This window comes from Marmota marmota, unplaced genomic scaffold, assembly GCF_001458135.2.
Source record: "Marmota marmota marmota unplaced genomic scaffold, marMar, whole genome shotgun sequence".
Taxonomy (NCBI): domain Eukaryota; kingdom Metazoa; phylum Chordata; class Mammalia; order Rodentia; family Sciuridae; genus Marmota; species Marmota marmota.
Window position 1 is genome coordinate 35,684 of NW_025999897.1, and position 24,535 is coordinate 60,218.

The 24,535-nt window shown below is 37.8% G+C and overlaps 1 protein-coding gene across 1 annotated transcript; it reads right to left on the bottom strand.

The window, feature by feature from the left end:
• Window positions 1-3,829: 3,829 nt before the first annotated feature.
• Efcab3 (EF-hand calcium binding domain 3) lies at window positions 3,830-24,535 on the bottom strand. The gene is made up of 5 exons (XM_015504764.2): window positions 23,078-24,535; window positions 14,451-14,644; window positions 13,925-14,109; window positions 7,241-7,363; window positions 3,830-4,489 (listed from the first exon to the last, which is right to left on the bottom strand). Exons 1-5 carry the CDS (start codon window positions 23,242-23,244, stop codon window positions 4,163-4,165), a joined length of 996 nt encoding a protein of 331 aa, XP_015360250.2. The 5' UTR covers window positions 23,245-24,535; the 3' UTR covers window positions 3,830-4,162.

Sequence of the window (24,535 nt, forward strand, 5' to 3'; positions counted from 1 at the left end):
ATCATGTTGGCGGAGTCGTGGCTCTATGGGTAGATGCATTTGGAGATAGATCCACCACATATTTTCTTGCAGAGAGATTCTTTTCTGTATTTGTTGGCAGTATTCTATTAGTTCCAAAATTGGTCATTTAAAATATTCAACAGTTTGGGTCTTTTTTGTAAGATGTTTTAAAATATCCTAAACTCAATTTTATAGAATTATCTTTGGTTGGCTTGTACAACAGAATCTTTTGAAGAATCTGAAATAATTGTTCAGAAGAAGTTTGGAATACACGCTGGGAGTTCTGTGTGACTGGATTGAAACACTATTTCAGAGGAGCTAAGGGTCCCTCTGGTGGTGAGTAATGAGAACTCTTCTAGCTCAGCAAATGTTATGGGTTCAAAGCTTGTGACGAAGGTTAATAACTCTTGTTCCTTATGTGTTAACCCAGGACAAGGATAATTAATTATTTCACGCTTTTCTTTCAGTTCGTGTCAGAATTTTGGGCTGTTTAAGCATGAGCTCTGGGGAAGAATGACTGGGGAAGGATCCTGATGTCCTAATTTGCTCTGTTTAAGGTTTCACAGAGCCAGATCATTCTTCTAGTTGCCCTAGGTAATTGTAAAACCTGGTTTAACAACTTTATCTATTTTTTGTGGTACTGAGAACTAAACTCCTGGGCACTGTACCACTGAGATGCATCCCCAGTCTTTATGTCTTCTTATTTTGAGACAAGGTCTTACTAAGCTGCCTAGGCTTAAGCTCCTGCCTTAGGCTCCCAAGTTGCTGGTATTATAGGCATGCACCACTATGCTCAGCTTCTTTAGTATTTTTTGAGATGTGGTTTTGCTATGTTGCCAAGGCTAGCCTTGAACTTGTTTTGTTTGTTTGTTTTTTGTTGTTGTTGTTTTGGTACCAGGGATTGGACCCAGGAGCACTAACCACTGAACACCATGCCCAGCCCCTTTTTATATTTTATTTAGAGACGGGGTCTCACTGATTTGCTTAGGGCCTTGCTAAGTTGCTGAGGCTGGTTTTGAACCCGTGATCCTCCTGTCTCAGCCTTCTGAGCTTCTGGGATTATTAGCTTTGAACTTGTGGGCTCAAGCAATCCTCCTGCCTCAGCCTCCTGACTAGCTGGGACTACAGTTATGTGCTGCTATGCCTGGCTTGCAAATATATTTAGATTTTTTAATATTTGGGGGAGCACAATTATTTTAATGCTATTTTTATAATTGTTTTGGGAGGTCTTCACTACCTTCACTACTTTTTCCTGGAATTTTATAATTTTACGTTATAATCCACTGTCCTTATCAGTATTAAACATGTCTTTCCCTTTTTCTGGATCATATTTTTCTAGAATAATGATGTAAAAAGCATTAGTTCTACCTGGGAATGGTGGCTCATGCTTGTAATCGCAGTAACTCACAAGGTTAAGGCAGGATGATTGTAAATTTGAGGACAGCTGGGCAATTTAGTTTTAAAATAAAATAAAAAGAGTTGGGGATGTAGCTTAGTGATAGAGCTCTTGACTAGTATGTGTGAAGCCCTGGGTTCAATCCCTAGTAACTAACACACACACACACACACACACACACACACACACACACACAAACTAAAATGGCTGGGGGTATAGCTCAGTGTTACAGCAAACTTGGGTTCAATCCCCAGTACCAAAAACAAAACAAAACAAAAACAAAAAAACCCACATTTGTTCTAGACTAATGTTTAGTTTTTTGGTCTTGCATCTTTTTCAGTAAATATGAACCTGGCTACTGTTCAAGAAACCTATAGGGGCTAGAAATGTAGCTCAGTGGTAGAGTGCTTACCTAACATGTGTGAGGCACTGGGTTCAATTCTCAGCACTGCATATAAATAAAGTTTCATCAACAACTTAAAATTAAAAAAAATAAATAAACCCACAAATAGGAATTACCTTGCAAATGATTCATGACTGATCATGATCTAAATAAATTTAAAGCAACTGTAATATTCAGAGGATTAGCTTTAGCTCCGTTTCCATTTATTAACTCCAAACTGAGAATGTATAAAGATAAATAATAATTAATAAAAATAAAAATTTATTAATTATTAATAATTAATAAATTACAGTCTTCCCAATAACTTGTATTATAGTTATATATTTGTTTCTTCATTAGATAATCTCTGCCTTTTATTAAATTGATTGTATGGGGCTGAGGAGGTAGCTCAGTGGTAGAGAACTTGACTAACATGCCTGAGGCCCTGGGTTAGGTCCCCAACACTGGGTGGCATGGTGGGGGAACATTTGTACCATATGATGATTTGGGGTGGATTAGCCACACACCTGCAAATCATTCTCTTGGATAATTCTTACAAATAGAGGATCTCTTCCCTTACATTTTTAGATCAGAATTAGCTATGGAAACAACACTTTTGATATCTTGACTATATATTAAAAGTCTAGTATAAACTGGGTATGGTGACTCACACCTGTAATTTGGATTTGGGAGACTAAGGCAGGAGGATTGAAAGTCTGAGACCACCTCAGCAACTTAGCAAGGCCCTATACAACTTAGTGAAACCATGTTGTAAAAAATAAAAGGGGTTGGGGATATGGCTCAGTGGTGAAGTGCCCTTGAGTTCAATCCCAGCTACCCCCCCTAAAAAAAAAAGTTGATTAATGTTGGTACAATCCCAAAATTGTCTATGATCAGTTCTCAAGAACCATAGGGGTTCTAAGAACTATAAGAGTGGAGCTGAGCATGGTGGCACATACCTCCAGTAGCTTAGGAGGCTGAGGCAGAGGGATTGCAAGTTCAAAGGCAGCATCAGCAACTTAGCAAGACACTGTCTCAAAAGCAAAAAACAGATTGGGGATGTGGCTCAATAGTTGAGTGCCCCTTGGTTCAATCCCTGTTACCAAAAGAGGGGGAAATGAGTGGAACTAGGAAGAATAAAAATGTAACAGATATGATGATAAACATTTAAATATTATTTAAAATAGGATATTTTATGTAATGTACATTTAAAAAATATTTTTAGTTATACATGGACACAATACCTTTATTTTATTTATTAATGTGGTGCTGAGGTTCAAACCCAGTGCCTCTCTCATGCTAGGCAAGTGCTCTACTACTGAGCACAACTCCAGCCCTTATGTAATGTACATTTTACCACAATAAAAATTACAGTCTTCCCAATAACTTGTATTATAGTTATATATTTGTTTTTTCATTAGATATGTGTTCTTTAGTAGCAAAGGTAATAGATGAGATCAACTATGGGTAGGAGCAAGCCAAGAGACAGGTGTGTGGCTAAGGACACTTAGGAACATCCAAATTTAATCACCATTCCTCTGGGGGTGGTGGTGGTGACATTATTCCCTGAAATGGAAGGGTTATTGTCATGCACTGCCTCTAACCACTTCCATGTACATTTGAAAACCTAGTCCCTGGCCTGGGGTTGTAGTTTAGTGGTAAAACACTTGCCTAGCATGTGTGAGGCACTGGTTCTATCCTCAGCACCACATAATTATAAGTAAATAAAATAAAGGTACTGTGCCATCTACAACTAAAAGTATATTTTAAAAAAAACAAATGGCGAATGTTTTCTCTGAAACATAAGGCGACTGACTCATAGTTGGGTAGGGAGAGGGAGCAATGGGAGGAATTGATGAACTCTAGATAGGGCAGAGGGGTGGGAGGGGAAAGGAGGGTCAGGGGGTTAGCAATGATGGAGGAATGTGATGGACATCATTATCCAAAGTACATGTATGAAGACACGAATTGGTGTGAACATACTTTATATACAAAGATATTAAAAATGTGCTCTATATGCCTAATAAGAATTGTGATGCATTCTGCTGTCATGTATTTTAAAAATAAAAGCAATTAAAAAAAACTAGTTCCCTTTTATAATTAGTCACTCAGATGCTTACCTGTTTTTTGAACTTTCCTGCTGAGGCCCTGGCAGTTTTATGCCAGGTGGGGGCAGCAGAGTGTAGCTGGAACTAACTGTGGCATCTACTTATCAAAGATTTAGGAAAGGAAACCATTTTATGACTTACAGATTTTTACTGGTCAGAATCCAAAAGATGGCAAAATTTCCAGCTGCTAAGAATGTACTAGACAAAAGCAAGAAATCATAATTTTGATAACTGAAAAAGTAGTTTTTGATGAGTTGTTTAGGAAATGTAGAAATTTCATTGTTGAAACACTCTAAAACCTTTCCGTTTTCTTTTTCTTCCTGTCTCTCTGTCACATTCACTGACATCCGATGCGGAAGAGAATCCGGAGTTAAGTGGGAAATTTTTATTGGTGTAGGCATCATATAACCGTAAGTCCTTAGGAGAAAGTAATTCTTGGCAAACATTCCAGGACCATGTATAAGTAGAAAAGGTGTCATAAAAGGACTCATTGTTAGTGTCTATTCCAATCAGATCCCCTCGTACCTTCTGCCAGAGATTTAACATTTCTTTCCGATGTGCAAGGGCAACTCCTAAATTATAGTTTTCTGTAGCTCTCTTTACCTGCAATGAGAACATAGTTTACTGTAGTTACTGCCAAATATCTTTGACATGTGGACTACAATCATAGTAGCCCAAGAGTTATGTATTTGAGAATCATTGAGTCTGTACATTAGGTAGTGCCTCTTAAGGACATTTGAGCTAAGAGTTGCTGGACAATCAAAATGTGTTGCTTAGGAATAATGAGATAATAAGAAATTTTATAAAAATATAATGGACTAAAATAAGGAGAAGTATGGGATGGAGATAGGTTGAATTGAGTACCAATTATATCTCCTAAAACAGGAGAACCAGGGAAAAGAGTTAAGCTAAGTCCTTAAGTATTTGGTAATATTGAGGGAGTGAGTGGTGATGGGAAGGTGTTCTAGGGAGGAGACAGAATAAACAAAGGCTGAAATACAGTCAGCATTCTGGAATTGATCAGAGGATTCAGGCACTTTGGTATTGCTGGAGTGTCACATTGAAAGTGGGAGGGAAAGCTGGTCATAGCGACACACGCCTGTGATCCCAGTGACTCCAGAGGCTGAGGCAAGAGGAGTACAAGTTGGAGGCCAGCCTTGGCAACTTAGCAAGACGTTGCCTCAGGTGAAAAATAAAAAGGCTGGGGATGTTGTTCAGTAGTAGAATGCCTCTGGGTTCAATCCCCAATATTGAAAAAAAAGTGGGAGGAATGGAGTGACAATGGAGAATCAGCAGACTCTTAAAACTTAATCTTATAAATCAGTGATTCAGTATGGGTGGGGAGAGTCATTTCCTTGTGAAAATCATGTTGTAATGAAATAAATCCTTCAGTGTGTTTAGTAGAAAATTGAAAAAGCCTGCTATGGCTGAGAGGGAAGCCTTCGCATTTTAGCAGGATAGTGACCTGGTTGGATCTTCATGTTAGATCATTGGTAGCTGTGTTGAGATTGGTTGGAGGGGAGCAGCTACATGGCTAAGGATAGTGGGCTGGAGGCTGTTATACAGGTGAGACCTGTGGAGGGCCTCAACTAAGGCAGAGGTAATAGGGATGGGATGAAGATAGATTTCAAAAATTCCCCAGAATGAGAGGATGGGTTTGGGGACTGGTAGATGTGTGGAATGAGGAAAAATGCAAAAATTAAGGATAGTTCCTGGCCTTAAAGCTTCAGTGATTGAGTGGATTCTGTATCAACAACTGAGATGCAGAATCCCTAGGTAGAGCCAGTTTGCTGCAGAAGATGAGAAGTGGTTAGAGCATGTTGAATTTTATGTGCTATGAGACAGCATAGAGGTGGAACTTTTTTCAGGTAGATCATTGAGACAAAGTATAGGAAAAAAGTCTAGGCTTGGGACAAATTTAAGTATCATTATATGGGTGATGGCTGAAACAAGGAAGGTAGATTGAAATAGCTCAAAGAATGTCACTCTAGCTATTCCTTTACCTGATACAGAGATGCCAGTGTTCTTCTGTGACTGGATTACAAGGATGCCAAACTATTTGATCTCAAGCTTCTTAGCCCTTGGGGCAGTTGGTGCCCCAGGGATGGAGGCCTCTAGCTATATGCAGCTTCCTTTTACTTTAGTGTGCGTGTGACCACGATGAGACTGTTGGGAGCTCGCTCCTCTGTTTCTGTGGCGTGTACTACAGAACACACATAATTCATTTATCCCAACCCAAGCCGAGGAGAGCTTGATTGTTAGTATCAAGTGCAGAGGGACAGGAGGCTGAGGCAATAGGATCACAAATTCAAGGTCAACCTTGGCAACTTAGTGAGTCTCTGTCTCAAAAAAATAAAAAGAAGTGGGGATGTAGCTCTTTGGTAGAGAGCTTCTGGGTTCAATTCCTAGTATGGCCCAAACACACGCACACACACACACAAAAAAAATGCAGAAAAGAAGTGGCAAAAAGTAATTATATCCTGCTCTTTTTCTGTGGGGTACATAAATTGCTAAAAGTTAGGTCACAAAACTAGACAGGAAGCATAGAGTTGTTAAAAGTGTTTATTCTGGAGCCACTCTCCCCATGTTTATAATCCTTAATCTGTTCCTTACTAATTTAGTGCCTTAACCTTTTTATGCACATGACAAGGAATAATAACAGTACTTGTCTCAAAGGGTTGTTGTGATAATTAAATGAATCAGTACCTGCAGAGCACTTGTAGAATGTTTGTATAGTGCTGTGTCTAGCACTTGCAAAGTACCTTTAAGCTATTGTTAACATTGTTAGTTGCTATAATGATGATGCTTTCATTCATCTCAATTCTGAGTACATCACTCATGGTGACAGTGGATTTATTACCTTAATTTGTTTGCTATTTCTATCATGAAACAAATGAATGTTATAGAACTGATGCTAGGTATACCTACTTAGGTGATTACCAGGATGAATCCTAACATTTAACATTTGAATCTGTTTGATTATAGAGCAAAAAATATTATCATTACAGTGGATACAAATGAGAAACCATCGTGTTTCATTTTAATTTTTTTTTGTACTAGGAATTGAACCCAAGGGTGCTCTACCATTGAGCTACATCCCTTGTCCTTTTTATTTTTTATTTTGAGACAGAGTCTTGCAAAGTTGCCCAGACTGTCCTTGAACCCATGCTCCTCCTGTCTCAGCCTCTCAAGTTGCTGGGATTACATATGTATATCACCATGATCATCTTTCTATCTTGTTTCATTTTAAAGACAGAGAGCAGATAAAAATGCTCTTGGGTTTATGGGAGAGTATTGAAATGGAAAATATTTTTGTTAATGTGGCTGGGAAGGCGGTCAACTATGAACACTCACGTGCTGTTTAATAGCAGCTGCATCAGCCACTGTCCATCTGTGCTTTTTCTTGAGTATTTGATTGATGGCAAGGATGTCATCTGAATAGTTTGAAGAAATGTTCACAGGCTTTATGTTTGCTGCCTTTATGTACATTTAAAAAAGAAGATTAGTAATACATTTTAGTTTGAATTATACATACAAAAAAGATATAATAAACAAAAATATATTTCAGTATGAGAGAATTTGCATATGATTTATAAGGTTATTGTTAAACTATTTGTCAGTTGTGTTGGAGCCCCTAGAATAGTGCCACATGTAAATTGGATATTTAGTAAAGGTTCTTTAATAATGACAAAACCTATTTATAAGAGAAATACAGATCAGATGGCTTATGGACTAGATATGGAGAATAAAGAGGAGCCAACTCCATCCTGACCCAAATGTCCCAAGCTATTACAAGCACCAAAAATGAAGGTACCCTCCACAGAGTACCACCTGTATTACTTCCAGACTTCTGACAGGCAACCCATGGCTATTTCCCCTGTACTGTGCTATTGAACAATTGCTAGTGGAAATTACATATACTGCTTGCTCTTTTTGAAAATGTCTTATCATGTAGTCCTGTCCAGGCCTTTAGTACTGCTTGACATTCTCTTTCTTCATTCACTCTTACCATAGTGGCTGCTGGAAGCCAGATCTTCAAACTTTCTCAACTGATGATTTTGGCTCTTTTTCTGTTTGTTTATGGTATTGGAGATTAAACCCAGGGCTTTGCATGTGCTAGGCAACTGCTCTACCATTGAGCTACATCCCCAGCCATTTTTATTTTTAATTTGGTGGTAGAGTCTTACTAAATTGCTCAGGCTGTCCTCAAACTTGTGATCCTCAGCCTCCTGAGTAGCCAGAATTAATTGTATGCCAACATGCCTGGCTGATCTTGTCTCTTTAAAGCTATCTAACATGAATTCTCTTAACTCTTCTGCCTACCCTATGATTTCTCCATCCTTTAACCATTTTTTCCTCTTTTCCTTTTATATGAGAAAGTTTTTCCTGATTTCCTAGGGCAAACTCAATCCTGTATTCTCTATTTGTTCCTTCCTGGGTTTGTTTGTTTGTTTGTTTGTTTTTGATATCTGGGATTGAACCCAGAGGCGCTGAACTACTGAGCCACATCCCCAGCCCTTTTTCTTTCTTATTTTGAGACAGGGTTTTGCTAAGTTATTTAGGGCATGGCTAAATTGTTGAGGCTGGTCTTGAACTTGAGATCCTTCTGCCTCAGCTGTGGAATTACAGGCATGAACCATTATGCCTGGTCCTTCCTGGGATCTTATCCCTTCACTTTTCCTTTCTCTAAGGGCCAGCTTCATGGACATGTGATCTGTACAATTATATAGGGGTCACACTTAGGAATGCCCTGCATTTGGTTTAATGTTCTGTTATTGCTGTCTTGAAATGCCTTTGTGTGTGTGTGTGTGTGTGTGTGTTGCTAGGAATTGAAGTCAGGACCCCATGCATGCCAGGCAGGTGTTCTACCACAGAGCCAAATCTCCAGTCCTCTATGGTTGCTTTTTTTTTTTTTTTTTAATATATTTTAGTTGTAGATGGACACAATACTTTTATTTTATTTGTTTATTTTTATGTGGTGCTGAGGATCAAACCAGTACCTCATGCATGCTAGGCAAGCACTCTACCACTGAGCCACAACCCCGGCCCTATGGTTGCTTTTAAAGTGTTTTTTTCCATGAACTTTAATTTCACTGCAGTATTTCAAGTTGGTTTTGCATTTATGTACCTTGCTCCAGAGTGCTTTCTTTAATCTAAGAATTCATTTTTTTTCATCACTTTAGATAATCATCAGTTTATGTAATTCTCAGCCATTATCTATTCAAATATTGATTCTTCTCCACTCCATTTTTTTTCCTTTTGGAGCTCTTTTTGTATTCTGTTGGAATTGCTCATGTTACCCTTCATGTTTATTATCTTTTCCTTTAGTTTTTCTTTGTGTTGCAGTTTAGGTAAGTTCCTCAGCTCTGTCTTCCAGTTCACAGTCTTCTTACTATAAATAATCTACTGTTTATTTTTTTTAATTAAATGCTGTATTTAAAAAATATTCATTTTTAAATTGTAGTTAAACACAATATCTTTATTTTATTTATCTATTTTTATGTGGTGCTGAGGATCAAATCCAGGGCCTCACATGTGCTAGGTGAGTGCTCTATCACAATCCCAGCCCCTGAATGCTATATTTTTTCATCTCTAGTAGTTCTATTTGGTTCTTTTCAAATGAGCCCTCTTCCCCCATTCTGTATACTGCCCCCACCCCCAATTAGGTTTTCTATTCCTTTTGAAATTTCTCTTTAATTATTTAAAGACAGTAGATTTAATTTAATAATAATAATAATATTTTATTATTATTATTATTGGTACTGGGAATTGAAGCCAAGTGTTCTTTACCACTGAGCCACATCCCCAGTCCCTTTTATTTTTATTTTGAGAGAGAGTCTCACTAAATTGTTAGGGCCTTGCTAAGTTGCTGAGGCTGGCCTTTAACTTGAATTCTTTCTGCCTCTGCCTCCCAAGTCTCTGGGATTATAGGTAGGTGCCATCACACCCAGCAAAAAGTAGTATTTACTTTAATAGTGTTTTAGACATTAACTCTGTTATATTGAATTATTGTAATGCTACTCCTATTTATTTTATTGCTGACTTTTTCAGAGTAGATTATTTCCTTGTATGACTGTAATTTTTGCCTATCTTCCAAAGAATTGTGTGTGTGTGTGTGTGTGTGTGTGTGTACCATGTGATTTCTAGGATTTGGATATGTTTGTGTCTGGCAGACTTCTCAAGGTAGCTATAGTCTGAAGTTGGTTTTTAAATTTTTAATATATATATATTATTTTACTTCAGTGCTGGGGATCAAACTCAAGGCCTCATGCTAGGAAAGCACTCTACTGCTGAACTACATCCCCAGACCCTAAAAACAGTTTTTAGGATAATTTTAAAGCTTAAGAGATTTCATCAAATATGGAAATTATAAATTCAGATAGCATATTCATGTATTTCACAATCTCAACTTTGAAATTTATCACAAAATACTTGCTTTTCCATTCAGAGCTTTGGCAAATCACATTTATGCCTATGTAGAATTTTTTACTTCTCTTTTCACTGAGAGGGCAGCCCTTCCAAAATTTGTTTTTTTGTAGAGGTCTCAATTGCCAGCTTATCTCTAAGGGTACATATTTCCTCATCCTGGATGGTTCCCCCTACCCTAGCCCCTAGACATGAGGGCCTGGAGCCATGTGCTCTACCTGCCTCCCCTCCCTGGCCACTCCCAGGGCCACTTTATGAGCTTGTCATTCTGGCTTTAGGTTCTCGCTTGCATTTTGTTTTTATTTTTCATTTTTAAAAACTTATGTATTTATTGCTATTGGTAATTGAACCTAGGAGAGCTTACCACTGAGCTATATCCCCAGTCCTTTTTATTTTTATTTTGAGACAGGGTCTTGCTAAGTTGCTAAGGTTGGCCTTGAATTTGAGATCCTTCTACCTCAGCCTCCCAAGGCACTGGGATTACAGGTGTGCACCACTGTGCCAGCTCTCTCTTGCTTTCTGAAACTTGAGAATTTTCCTTGATTGGAATACTTTATTTATTGTACTGGGAATTGAACCTCAGTGAGCTACATACCCAGTCCTTTTTTGTTTTTTATTAGATACAGAGTCTTGCTAAATTGCCAAGGATGGCCTCTAACCTACAATCCTTCTGCCTCAGCCTCCTGAGTAGCTGAGATTATAGGTGTGCACTGCTGTGACTTGCCAAATACATTTTGTAATGTTTGTCATTTAATTTACTTTAATATCATCCAGTATTTTTATGTTCTCATGGGGAATCTGTGAGTGGGTTGGGCCATGAAGAACAGCTGGATGGGTGGGGGAGTGTTCATATAGCTCCGTTACTTTCATTCTAAAACTTGAAAATCCCATTTCCTGGTTCCAATTAACATTTACAAGTATATAGTAGATTAGATGTGTAGTATATTAGAATAGATCTACCACACAGTACATGAGATCTCATAATATATATATACATTATTTAACATACTATATATTTATACATATATTCTATTATTATAAATGTAAATTTATATCTTATAGCATATTAGATGAAGTATAATATATATGGACATAAATATTAGATAAAGTGGATATAGATGTAATATACATATATATGCAAAATATGTGATCTATTACATGAAGAATGTAATATATTAGCTGGTAATAAATGTTATGGAGAAAATCAGGGAAGGGGATGGGGATATTGGAAGTTGTAGATTTTTTATTTCTTTGATTAAATTTTTTTTCTGTACCAGGGATTGAACCCAGGGTCACTTAACATTGAGCCACATCCACAGCCCTTTTTTATATTTTAGAGACAGGGTCTTGCTGAGTTGATGAGACTGGCTATGAACTCACAGTCCTCCAGCCTCAGCCTCCGAAGCCAATGGGATTACAGGAGTGCACCACTACACCTGGCCTAATTATTTTATTTTATTTTATTTTGGGGGGTCAAGGTTTCCCTACATTGCTTAGGTTCTCTCACCAACTTCTGAGGCTGGCCTTCAACTTGTGATCCTCCAATCTCAGCCTCCTGAGTTATTAGGATTAGAGGTGTGCACCATTAGAGGTGTGATTTTATTTAAATACATGTTAAATTTATTGAGATGAAAATTCATACAACATAAAATTATCCATCTGAAGTGAACAATTAAAATGGCACTTGCACATTAGCAATGTGGGGATTATCATTTTAATATGATTGCTAGAGAAGGCATTCTGAAATGACATTTGGGACAAGACCTGAAAGAGGTGAGGGAGAGAGCTATGCAGATGTCTAGGTAACAGCATTCAAGCAGAGGGAAGAACAAAGCTAGAGTGAGATGGAAGCAAGTCTGATATGTAAGGCACAGTAATGAGACATTGCAGGTAGAGTGAAGTGTGCTGGAAGGTGAGCAGTGGGAAGAGAGATCGTTGGATCTGCAGGGAGGGTCTAAGTCGGTGATGTCCAATAGAACTTTTCACAGTGATGTAAATGTCCTATTTTTGTGCCATCTAATATGGTGTCCATTTGCCACATATGGCTACTGAGCATTTGAAATGTGGTTAGTATGACAGAGGAACAGGATTTATTAATTTAAATGTAAATAGCTACTAGTGGTTGAAGTTATTGAAAGGCTTAGATTTAGATTTTGTAGGATCTAAATTGTCATAAAGATTTTGTTTTTAATCTCTGAGGGAGCAGATTTCAAGCTCAATTTAACAGAGCCATTTTGGTTAGTGTATGGAGAACAGATTGAAAAGGACAAAAGTAGAAGCCAGGTGACAATATAGCAAGCTATTGGTACTTTCTCTATTAAAATTATTAACACATAGGATGCCCTCAAAAAACAAACTATTTGTGTTATAATTTTCTTTCATCCAAAGGGGCTAGGAGTGTAGCTCAGTGGTAGAGTATATATACTTAGCATGTTTGAGGCTCTGGGTTTGATTCTTAGCACCAAATCAGAAAAAAAAAAAAAAAAAAAAAAAAAAGGCCAGGCTTTTTTTTAAGTGCTAGAGATACTTATCAAAAGAAATAAGGTTCTTGTCTACATGAACTTTTTATTCTAGTTGGAGAAACTGATGATAAAAATAATGGGAGAGGGGTGACTCAATGTTAGGACATAATTTTTTATAGTGGAATTTTTTATACCTTTATTTAATTTAGTGCTGAGGATCTAACCCAGTGCCTCACACATGCTAGGCAAGTGCTCTATCATTGAGCTACAACCGCAGCCCCTTGGCACATAAATTTAAAGAGGGATGAGTGTCCTCTTATTTCCATCTTATCAGTGACATGTGCCTGGGTGTGACTTTGTTTGGGGAGATAAAGTAAAAGTCTGACCTCAAGGTAATTTTTGACAGTGATATCCCTCCAGAATCACATAAAAACCCTATGTTTGAAGGGCCTTCTAGTGATTTCATAATGAGGTGAACCAGGCATGGACCTCTGGAACTCAATATATGCCCCTATAGCCTGGGCTGGTTTCTAGACAAATCTTAATTCTTTTGTTCAAGCAGGGAGAACTGCAACCAATCTGGGGTAAGGCCAGAGCTTCCTGAGAGAATACCTCTGAAAACATGAGCATATTTACCTGTGACCTTAAAACTAATGAGGACAACATTTTCAGGGAAAAATAAGTTAGAGACAATAGAGCTTAAAGCAGGGCCAGAGGTACAGCTGGGATTCTGGGTCAAGGTCAGAATGGTCCCTCTCCTCACACCATTGCTTAATTTGTGTGGACCTGGGTCCTCTCATCCCATGGTGTCTGGCCAACTACAGTCTTGAGATGGTCAAGGGAGTCCAAAATATAGCTTCAAATCCCTGACACAGTGGGGGAGCAGTAGAGAGAGACTTCAGGCCTTCTAGTGTTATTATTCTTGAATTCTATATCCCAACCCCAAATTTAGGATCATCATTTTTCAGTAAGTCTTAACAATTTGTTGAAATTAAATGAAGTATCTACATCTGGGCTTATATTTAGGAACGTGGTTATGGAATCTGGTTTGAAATATAATGACTAAAAATAAAAAGCATGTTATTCTGTTAAATTGGTACTTAAAAATGTAAAATTTAAATTAGCTAATGTGACATAACCTAAATCTCACCTGTGTTTTCCAGTCTCTTTTATGGAAAAAATAGTCCTCAAAGAAATTCAGAGGCTCCTTTCTCCTTAGCATTTCTAATTTTTGTGTGTCTCTGAATGGCTTTCCCATCACCACCCCATCCACATTAGGAAACAATGGAAAGATGGGTATTTTTGAATATGGGCTATCTGAATGGAAATTGCATCCTAAAAAGATAAAAACAAAAATGGTATCACTAACAACATAAGTCGTTCCCATAAAAGACAAACGTGGTACCTATTTTGCTTTTTCCCTATTCTTCTCTCATTGGTCATGGCCCTCCTTCACTTTCCTGTTCCTACTCCACACCCATCTGCAGACTTTAGGCTTCACCCAGGAATCTGAAGACTCAGGTGAGGGATACCTGTGCATCCAAATGGTATTTGTGTGACAGAGAGCAGTAACTCAGAAGAGTCTCAGGCCCTGCTCTTGGCCTCTAGGTTTTATTTCTGAGTAGTCATATAAATAAATCCTTTTAAAAAGTGGGGAGGGAACAAATGGCTCTTACTTTTGAGCTCTTCAAGAAATTTAAATAAATCCTTTTCTTTCATTATTGCAACCCGAGCAGCATTAGCAAAGGCAGCGGTGCTTGAGCTTGGAGGTGTGCATATATCTGGCATAAATCTCCTTTTTCCATATTCCCTAGAATGGGGATTCCACAATATTTCTCCACTGGCCTCCTGGAATTTTCTTCGGAAATAGCTTTAAAAAAAGAAAAAGTAGTTCAGAAGTGGATAAAAAGAGTTATAGGACAAAAAGAAAAAGTTTAATTATAAGTTTCATATGCTGAGTAAATTAATTTTAAATTGAATTTGCATAATCATTCAATAATATTTGAGTGTCTAGTCCTGTGACATTTGAGAATATTCTGACACTTTTCACAGGTCCTTTTCCTTTTTTTTTTTTTTTTGGTTCTGGGGATTGAACCTAGAAGTGCTTTCTCACTAAGCTACATCCCTGACCTTTTATTTTAAAATTTTGAGACAGGGTCTCAGTAAGTTGCTGAGGGCCTCATCAAATTGCCTAGACTGACTTTGAACTTGTGATCTTCCTGCCTCAACCTCCCGAGTAGCTGGGATTATAGGTGTGTGCTACTGTGCCCAGCTTCCATAGGCCATTTGACTGTTTTATATCTGTAGTTCTTAGTCTTTGGTTTTCTTCCTCTTCTCCAAGACTTCATGGTCTTATGTAGAAAAATAAATACTTAAGGCCATTGACAAACTGGATATGGTGGTACACACTGTAATCCCAGTGCTCTGGATACTGAGGCAGGAAGATCACAAGTTGGAGGCTAGCTTCAGCAATTTAGTGAGATCCTGTCTCGAAATAAAAATAAAAAGGGAGGAATTAGAGAAATGCAAATCAAAACTACTCTAAGATTTCATCTCACTCCAGTCAGAATGGCAGCTATTAAGAATAAAAACAATAATATGTGTTGGCGAGGATATGGGGACACTCTTACATTGCTGGTGGGACTGCAAATTGGTGCAACCAATATGGAAAGCAATATGGAGATTCCTTGGAAAACTTGGAATGAAACCATCATTTGACCCAGCTATCCCATTCTTGGTTTTTACCCCAAAGGACTTAAAAACAGCATACTATAGGGCTGGGATTGTGGCTCAGCAGTAGAGCACTTGCCTAGCACATGCAAGGCCCTGGGTTCGATCCTCAGAACCACATAAAATAAAGGTATTGTGTCCAACTAAAACTAAAAAATAATTTTAAAGAAACACAATATACTACAGGGACACAGCCACATCAATGTTTATAGCAGCACAATTCACAGTAGCTAAATTGTGGATCCAACCTAGATGCCCTTCAGTAGATGAATGGATAAAGAAAACATGCTATATATACGCAATGGAATATTACTCAGCATTAAAAGAGAATAAAATCATGGCATTTGCAGGTAAATGGATGGAGTTGGAGAATATAATGCTAGGTAAAGTAAGCCAATCCCCCAAAAACAAATGCAGAATGTCTTCTCTAATATAAGGGTGCTGATTCATAATGGGATGGGGGAGGAGCATGGGAGGAATAGACTTTAGATAGGGCAAAGGGGAAGGAGAGGAAAGGAGTGGGCATGGTGGTAGGAAAGACAGTGGAATGAGACGGACATCATTACCATAAGAACATGAGTAGTGTGACTCTACTTTGTGTACAACTAGAGACATGAAAAATTGTGCTCTATTTGTGTAACATGAATTGACTTGCATTCTGCTGTCATACATCACTAATTAGAATAAATAAAATAAAATTTTAAAAAAGTGCTAAGGATGTAGATTAATGATAGAGTACTCCTGAGTTCAATTCCCTAGTACTGAGAGAGAATATTGTTTAATTTTCATATATTTGTACAATTTCTAAAGTTTCTTTTTGTTGATTTTTATTTTTATTTCCTGCAGAGAATATATGCTATGATACAATATTTTTGAATTTTTGAGACTTATTTTGTGGCCTAACACATGTTATATGCTGGAGAATGTTCTATATGCTGATGAGAAGAATGTTTTCTGTAGCTGTTGGATGAAAGGTTTTGAAAATATCTGTTAGGATCATTTGGTCCACAGCATAGTTTAAGTCTGATGTTTCTTTGTTGATCTTTTTGTCTGGATGATCTGTTCATTGATGAAATGATATGTTGAAGTCCCTATTATTGAAATAGAATCTCTCTTTTCTTTTATATCTAAATCTAATCAAGTTTGTTTCATATAATTGGGTGCTTCCAGCTTGGGTGCATATATATTTACATTTATTGATTCCTTTATTAGTATAGAATGACCTTATTTATTTATTTTTATATAATGACTTCTTTCTTTTTTTTTTAAAGTATAGATACTCTTACTAACTTTTGGTTTCCATTTGCATAGTATATCTCTTTCCATTCTTTCATTTTCACTGTATGTGGGTCTATACTGGCTAAGTCAATTTCTTTTAGGCAGTATTATCCTTGGGTCTCGTTTTTTTTTTTTTTTAAATCCATTCAGACAGTTTATGTGTTTTAATTTGGTAATTTAATACCCAGTTTTTGTCTTGGAAAGTTTTTATTTCTCTGTAATTTCTGAAGGATTGCTTTGTTGTGTATAGTATTATTTACTTTCAGCACTTTGAATAAATCATTCCATTCTTTCCTGGCCTGTAAGATATTTACAGAGAAGTCTGTTGTTAATCTAATGGGGATTCCCTTATATGTGACTTGATGTTTTTCTCTTGTTGTCTTTAGAATTCTCTGTCTTGTACTTTGACAGTCTGACTCTAACATGTCTTGGAATCTTTTTTGGTTGAATCTATTAGTGTTGGTAAAGATGGCGCCCAGAGTGCTTCTCTTCTGGGAGCTCAGGTCCATGACGCACTGAATGGCGCGTGAACCGTCACCTCCAATCCCTGTGAATGGCGCGAACTTTGAATGAAGCACCTCCAATCCCTGAAGTGGCGCAAAGTCTCAGCCAATGAAGAAGTAACAGCCCACTCGCCTTGCTCCTCCTCATCCTGTGTTAAGCCCATAAGTATCAACACCCTGTTCATGCTGGCTCTCTTATTCTCTATTCTCCCGCTCTCTTTCTTACTTTACTTCTCTTACTCTCCCCCTCTCTTTTTCTCTCTCCTCTCTCTCTCTCTCTCTCTCTCTCTCTCTCAAAACCTCCTTCTCTTCTGCGACTGGCCGCTATGGTCCTGCTAATAAAATCTCAGACAGGTAAACGGTTGTTTTGGCTTGTTGAGTTTACCGAGCTTTTCCACCGTTCCTTACAATTAGAGATCCTTTGAGCTTCCTGGACCTGGATGTCCATATCTTAAGATTTGGAAAGTTTTCACCAATTATTTTTTTAAAAAATTTCTTTTCTATGCCTTTTCCCTTTTCTTCTCCTGGAACAGTCATAATGCCCGAGTTTTCTTGCTTGATAGTATCTCTGAAGTCTCTAAGGCTTGCTTCATACTTTTCAATTTTTCTTCTTCTTTCTTTCTTTTTTAAAAATCTGAATCATTTCAAAAGACCTGTCTTCTCAGAAATTCTTCTGCTTGACCAATTCTGCTGTTAAGTCACTTAACTATTTTTATACCATTTATTGAGTTCTTTATCATTAAGAGTTGTGATTGGCTTTTTATTTTTCTTTTGACACTAGAGATTGAACCCAGGGGTGCTTTACCAATGAGCCATATCCCCAGCTCTTTTTATTTTTAATTTTGAGCAGGGTCTCACTAAGCTGCTTAGGGCCTTGCCAGGTTGCTTAGGTTGACCTAGAACTCACAAACCACCTACCTGCCTCAGCCTCCAGAGTTTTTAGGATTCCAGGTGTGTGTGAGGATGGCCTTAGGCCTGAGCCTAAGCAACTCCATTTTAAAACTCCAGTTTGAAATCTGCAGTCTCCCCAGGCACACCCACAGAGCCCTCCAGTATGACCTCAAACAAGTTACTTCCCCTCACCCTGATAAATAGAGTGAAGCCCCTGGTAGGCTGTCCTGGCCTGATAAGAGGGAAAGGCAAGAAGATCAGGGTGGAGACCACCAGACCAGATGTCATGGAGAAATCCCATGGTAGCTGATAAGATTGAAAGGGGGTCAAAAGCCTCAAAATTTAGTATAAATAATAGAGCTGATAAAAGGGATTCAGCCAGCCAAAACAAGGATGCACTTGAGCTAGAGAGCCTGATGAGGACTTTTCATCCCATTACTTATCCTTGGTTCCTGATCCTTTGCATGATCCTCACTGCTCTCAAACTCTACTGCCTGGTCTGGACCTTGGTGAGAGCTGCAACTTCTCCCTAGGATCCTCTCCTCAACTAGTCGTCCACTCCATGCCAGGAAAAGCCTGCCTTGGTTCCAGACCCTATCACCGCGGTCTAAGAGTGTGCATCTGCTGGACATAAAGCCTAAGGCTTGAGACTTTTGAACTTGGCATGGAGAGGGAATGTCTGTCACCTGTCATGATTAAGTGTTTTTGAAGTGCTTAGAATTAATCTAGAATTGTTTGCTGTGAATGGATTATATCTATTGCAGTGCCTAGTATAAAGGATTGTCGTTTTCTTGATTAAGAATCTGTAGAGTGAAACTGTATTGAGTAATTTGAGTGAATAAAGCATCGAAAGGGGCGGAAGCGCATGAACATTCTTTATTTCTCCCCTCGACTGCATTTGATGCAATTTTGCCCCCTCGTGACAGTGTGTGCCACCACAACCAACTTTTCATTCTGTTTTTTTTTTTAAAATAGTACTGAGGATTGAACCCAGGAGTGTTCTACCACTTGAGTAGCATGCATAACTCTATTTATTTATTTTCCTAGTCCTTTAAAAATTTTTACTTTAAAACAGGGTTTCACTAAGTTGCCTAGGTGTGGGGATGGCCTTAGGCCTAGGCCTAAGCAATACCATTTAAAAAACTCCAGTTTGAAACCTGCAGTCTCACCAGGCACGCCTAATGGAGCCCTCCAGTATGGCTCTCAAGCACAAACAAGTCACTTCTCCCCCACCCTGATAAATTCAGAGTGAAGCCTCTGCCTGGCTGTCCTCACCAATAAGAGGGAAAGGCAAAAAGATCAGGGTGGGGACCACCAGACCATGTTTTAACCCCAGGGTAAATGATGTCACTGAGACCCAGTGGCATCTGATAATGATTGAAAGGGGGGGGTTCACAGCCCCCAAATTTGGTATAAATAATAGAGCAGATGAACAGATAGCCAGACGACACTAATGGCCTCATACTGAGAGCCTGATTAGGACCTGGACTGACATTCCAACACTTTTTATGGTTGCTGATCCTCTGCATTTTCCTTACCACTCTCAAACTCTCAGCCATATCTTAACCCTGGTGACAGTCACAACTTCTCCTTAGGACCCTCTCCTCAACCAGCTGTCAGCTCCACCCCAGGAGAAACCTGCTTTGGTTTCTGACCTGATCACCTTGGTCTAAGTGTGCATCTGCTGGATTTAAAGCCTAAGGCTTGAGACTTTTGATCTGACACTTGAATTTAGCACGCAGAGGGAATGTCTGTCTTGAGCCTGTCCTGATTAAGTGTTTGCAGTGCTTAGAATAATTGATCTAGAATTGTTTGCTGTGAATTAATTAATCTAGAATTGTTTGCTGTGAATTGATTATATCTATTGCAGTGCCTAGCATTATGGATTGTCGTTTTCTTGATTAAGAACCTGTAGAGTGAAATTGTATTGATGATTTGAGTGAATAAAGGATTGACTAGGGCAGAAGTGCATGGACATTCTTTATTTCTCCCCCTCGACTGCATAAGTCACACCTTTTGCCCATCATAACACTAGGCTAGCCTCACACTTGTAATCCTCCTGCCTTAGCCTCCTGAGTAGCTAGGATTATATGCCACTATGCCCAGATCTGTTTGGTTCTTTTAAATATTTTATTTGTTTGTTTATTGGCTTTTTAAAAAAATGGTTTATATCTCTTTGCTGAATTTCTCATTCATATCATATAATTCTGTTGGATTGTCTATCTGTATTCTCTTAAATTTCTTTTTTTTTAAGAGAGAGAGAGAGAGAGAGAGAGAGAGAGAGAGAGAATTTTTTTTTTTAATATTTATTTTTTAGTTCTCAGCGGACACAACATCTTTGTATGTGGTGCTGAGGATCGAACCCGGGCCGCACGCATGCCAAGCGAGCGCGCTACCGCTTGAGCCACATCCCCAGCCCTGTATTCTCTTAAATTTCATTGTTTTCTTTTTTTATTGGTTGTTCAAAACATTACAAAGCTCTTGACATATCATATTTCATACATTAGAATCAAATTGGTTATGAACTCCCATTTTTACCCCAAATACAGATTGCAGAATCACATCGGTTACACATCCACATTTTTACATAATGCCATATTAGTAACTGTTGTATTCTACAATTTCATTGTTTTCTGAAATTCATTCTTTTGAATTGTCAGGCAGCTCATTCATTTCCTTTTCTTTGAGGCCTGTTGCTAAAGAGTTATTGTGTTTCTTTGGAGGTGTCATGTTACCTTATCTTTTATGCTTCTGGTGAATCTGGCAAGGCAGTTGTCTCTACCAATTTTGTAGAGTGGCTTTGTAGTAAGACTTTTTTGCTGGTGCTATGTGCTGAAGTGTCTGTCAATTGAATATACTATGTTGACTGTGGTTCTAGATGGATGCTTTAGTGTAATGTCCATCTAGTTTCTTCAGCTGTGGTCCATGTTGGTGATGTCTGATTGGAGTTTCCTTTCTAAGTTTCCCCTTAGGCATTGTTTTAAACAATTTCAATCTCCTTAGGAACCAGACAATAAAGAGATGATCACATAATTAACAACCAAATTAGATAACCAGATAAATAACAACCCCAATCCAATTTCAATAAAAACACTAACATAGGCTAACATTTCCTCTATACTTACTGGGTGTGAGAGGAAGCATAGGGAATAGAAAAAAAGCTTGGTTTCCTAATTAGGATGCTAAAATCCAAGCATCACTTTCTCCTGGGCAAGTTATTTAACTGGCCTATACTTCAGGGTTTGTTTTATCACACCAGGGATTGAACTCAGAGGTGTTTAACCACTTAGCCACATCCCTAGCTCTTTTAATTTTTTTTCTTTTGAGACAGATTCTTGTTAAGTTGCATAGGGCCTCATTAAGTTGCTGAGGTTGGTTTTGAATTTTTGGTCCTCTTGCCTTAGCCTCCTGAGTTGCTGGGATTATAGGTGTGCACCACTGCGCCTGGCTGTTTTTTCATTATAAAAATTGGGATGATAGTATATTCTCATTAGGGAGGCAAGGGTTTAAAATCAATGATATGTATATTCTATGCTTAATGTAATTATTTCCACATAATATGACATTTATGGAACTTTGTAATGTGTTAAGCACTTCACATATCATGTGTTTTCACATATCATTCCCACAACTTCCCTTTAAGGCAGGTATTATTATCTTCCTAATTTTATGGATGAGGAAATTGAGGCTGAGAGATTAAGTGCCAAATTTGTGTACCAACAGCAGAAATTTAATATATATATTTATTAAATTATCTCTAAATAACTAAATTAAATTAATAATACCAGGTGCCGTGGCACATGTCTGTAATCCTAGCCATTCAGGAGGCTGAGGCAGGAGTACTGCAAGTTCCAGGCCAGCCTGGACAACTTAGGGAGAACCTGACTCAAAATAGAAAAGGGCTGGGGATATAGCTCAGAGCTAGAGTATCCCTGAGTTTAATCCCCAGTATCCTCCCACACACACAAAAAAAGATCTTTGAACTTGAATGAAATGAAAAGTAGAATTTTGTGCACCCTTCTCTGTTCAACATCTGATGAAGAGAGAGGATAATACAGGCTACCTATTTAGAGGCATAAGAATATTTTTACCCTTTTTTGGTAGCATTCTGAATTTTAAGTCTTAAGTATGATACCAGAAAACTTTGTAGAATGTGAATTTAACATATTGATAATGGGAACATTTAATTTCTATAATACAATGATAAAAATAGATTGAAGAAATTTGTTTTTAGTGCTATTTGCTGGAATAAATTATTTCACTTGCCTGTGAGAATGTTTTCTTCTCATCCTTTATACTCAATTCTAATTCTGGCCCCATGCAGTATGTTGGGAAATCTGAACTTACTACACCTCTCAAAGTCTAGTGGGTATGGGAGTGTCTTGTATTCCCCACTGGATTTTGAAGCCATTTTAAATCATTTCTGCACACCTTAAATCTCAGCAAATCTGTAGGCTGAGATAGGAAGATGGTAAATTTAAGGCCAGCTTCTGTAATTTAGTGAGACCCTAACCAACTTAGCAAGACTCTGTCTCAAAATGAAAAGGGCTGGGGATGGAGCTCAGTGGTAAAGCACCCCTGGTTTAAATTCCCAGTACCAAAAAAAATAAATAAATAAATAAAATCATCCCTGAATAAGTCTTATTCTTCTGGGATTCTCTGGTATTAGGTAGGGGAGGCTGAACTTTTTTGGATGTCTTAAGCCCACAGCAGGGTCCTGGTTTGTCTGAGCTCAGCCTTTGAATTTCAGAGCTAGGTAGAAATGTTGTGTCACATGACCATTTGCTTTGATACCTTTCTCCTATGTTTTGGGCCAGACCTCGTGGAGTAGGATGTTAGTAAGATATCCTTATAAGTGCTTCTGAGAAGGTTGTTCTTTTGTCTCTTTCCTTGACACTTACCTTACTATTTCCATTATAGCCTTTCTGGGTAGGGCTGAAGTCTCTACAAGCTTTGATAGGATTTCAAATAATAGGATCCCCGGGTTGTCAGTTAAATCTAAATAGGTTTCCTTTTCTGGAACTATGGAAAAGGAAACAGATTTCAAAATGCATTCTGAACAAATCATTCATCAAAAAGTAATATAATAGATAATCTTTTTTAAAAAATATTTTTTAGCTGTCAATGGACCTTTATTTGTTTATTTATATGTAAATAAATTGAATATGTAAATAAATAAATATGTAAATAAATGCCTAGAATCAGAATCACACATGCTAGGCAAGCACTCTACCACTGAGCCACAACCCCAGCCCTACAGATAATCTTTTTACTGAGTATTTCTTATAATAACATCAAGTAAGGGATTAGAGATATAGTAATCATTAAAATTTTGTTCTAATTGGTAGAAAGTTAATTTTGATTACTTGACCAGAGTAATCCCCAAATATAAAAATACTTTTTAGTTCAATGACTTCTAAGTAAATACAGTAATACTTTCAACATAAGCATGAACTGTATGCTATGAACTACTGTCTTGTTCTTCTAGGCAAAGAATTTTTTGATAAATTTATCTCTGGTTTGCAGGAAAACTCCCACTACTATCAAAGTATTTGCAAACAGTAACTTTTATCTTTATCTTAACTCTTTATCTTAAGGACAATTCATAATTTACGAATGGGCCTGTTTTCAAAACTGTGTGCAATATTTGGAATTTGGAATGTACTTATCCTAGAAAACAAGATATGAAAAGTGATTAGATTTTCCAAAGAAGGTTGTTAAGTTCCTAAACAAACCGTGAGAGTACAAATAACAATATTTCAAGTATACCAATAGAGCATGTATAGCCTTGTGTGAGAAAATGCTCTTTAACCCCAAGCAGACTTTCACAAGGGTAGAAGCATCATCAGAGTGAAGATATACTTTTTCTTTTCTTTCTTTCTTTCTTTCTTTTTTTTTTTTGGTACCAGTGAACCTAGGGTGCTTAACCACTAAGCTATATCCACAGCCTTTTTTATTTTTTCCTTTGAGACGAGGTATCATAAGTTGATAAGGATGGCCTTAAACTTGCCATCCTCTTGCCTCAGACCTGCTGGGATTGCAGGCATGTGCCACCATGCCTAGCTAAGAGGTATATTTAAAAATTTATTATTTTTTTATTTGTTCTACTTAGTTGAACGTGACAGCAGAATGCATATCAATTCATTATACATAAATGGGGCGCAGCATTTCAATTCTCTGGTTCTACATGAAGTAGAGATGTACCACCGTGCAATCATAAATGTGCCTACGGTAATGATGTTTACATCATTCTACCATCTTTCCTACCCCCATAAAAGAGGTATTTTTTTTTTAAGAACAGTATATTATCAGCCAGGCACTGTGGCACATGTATGTAACCCCAGCAACTTTGAGGATCA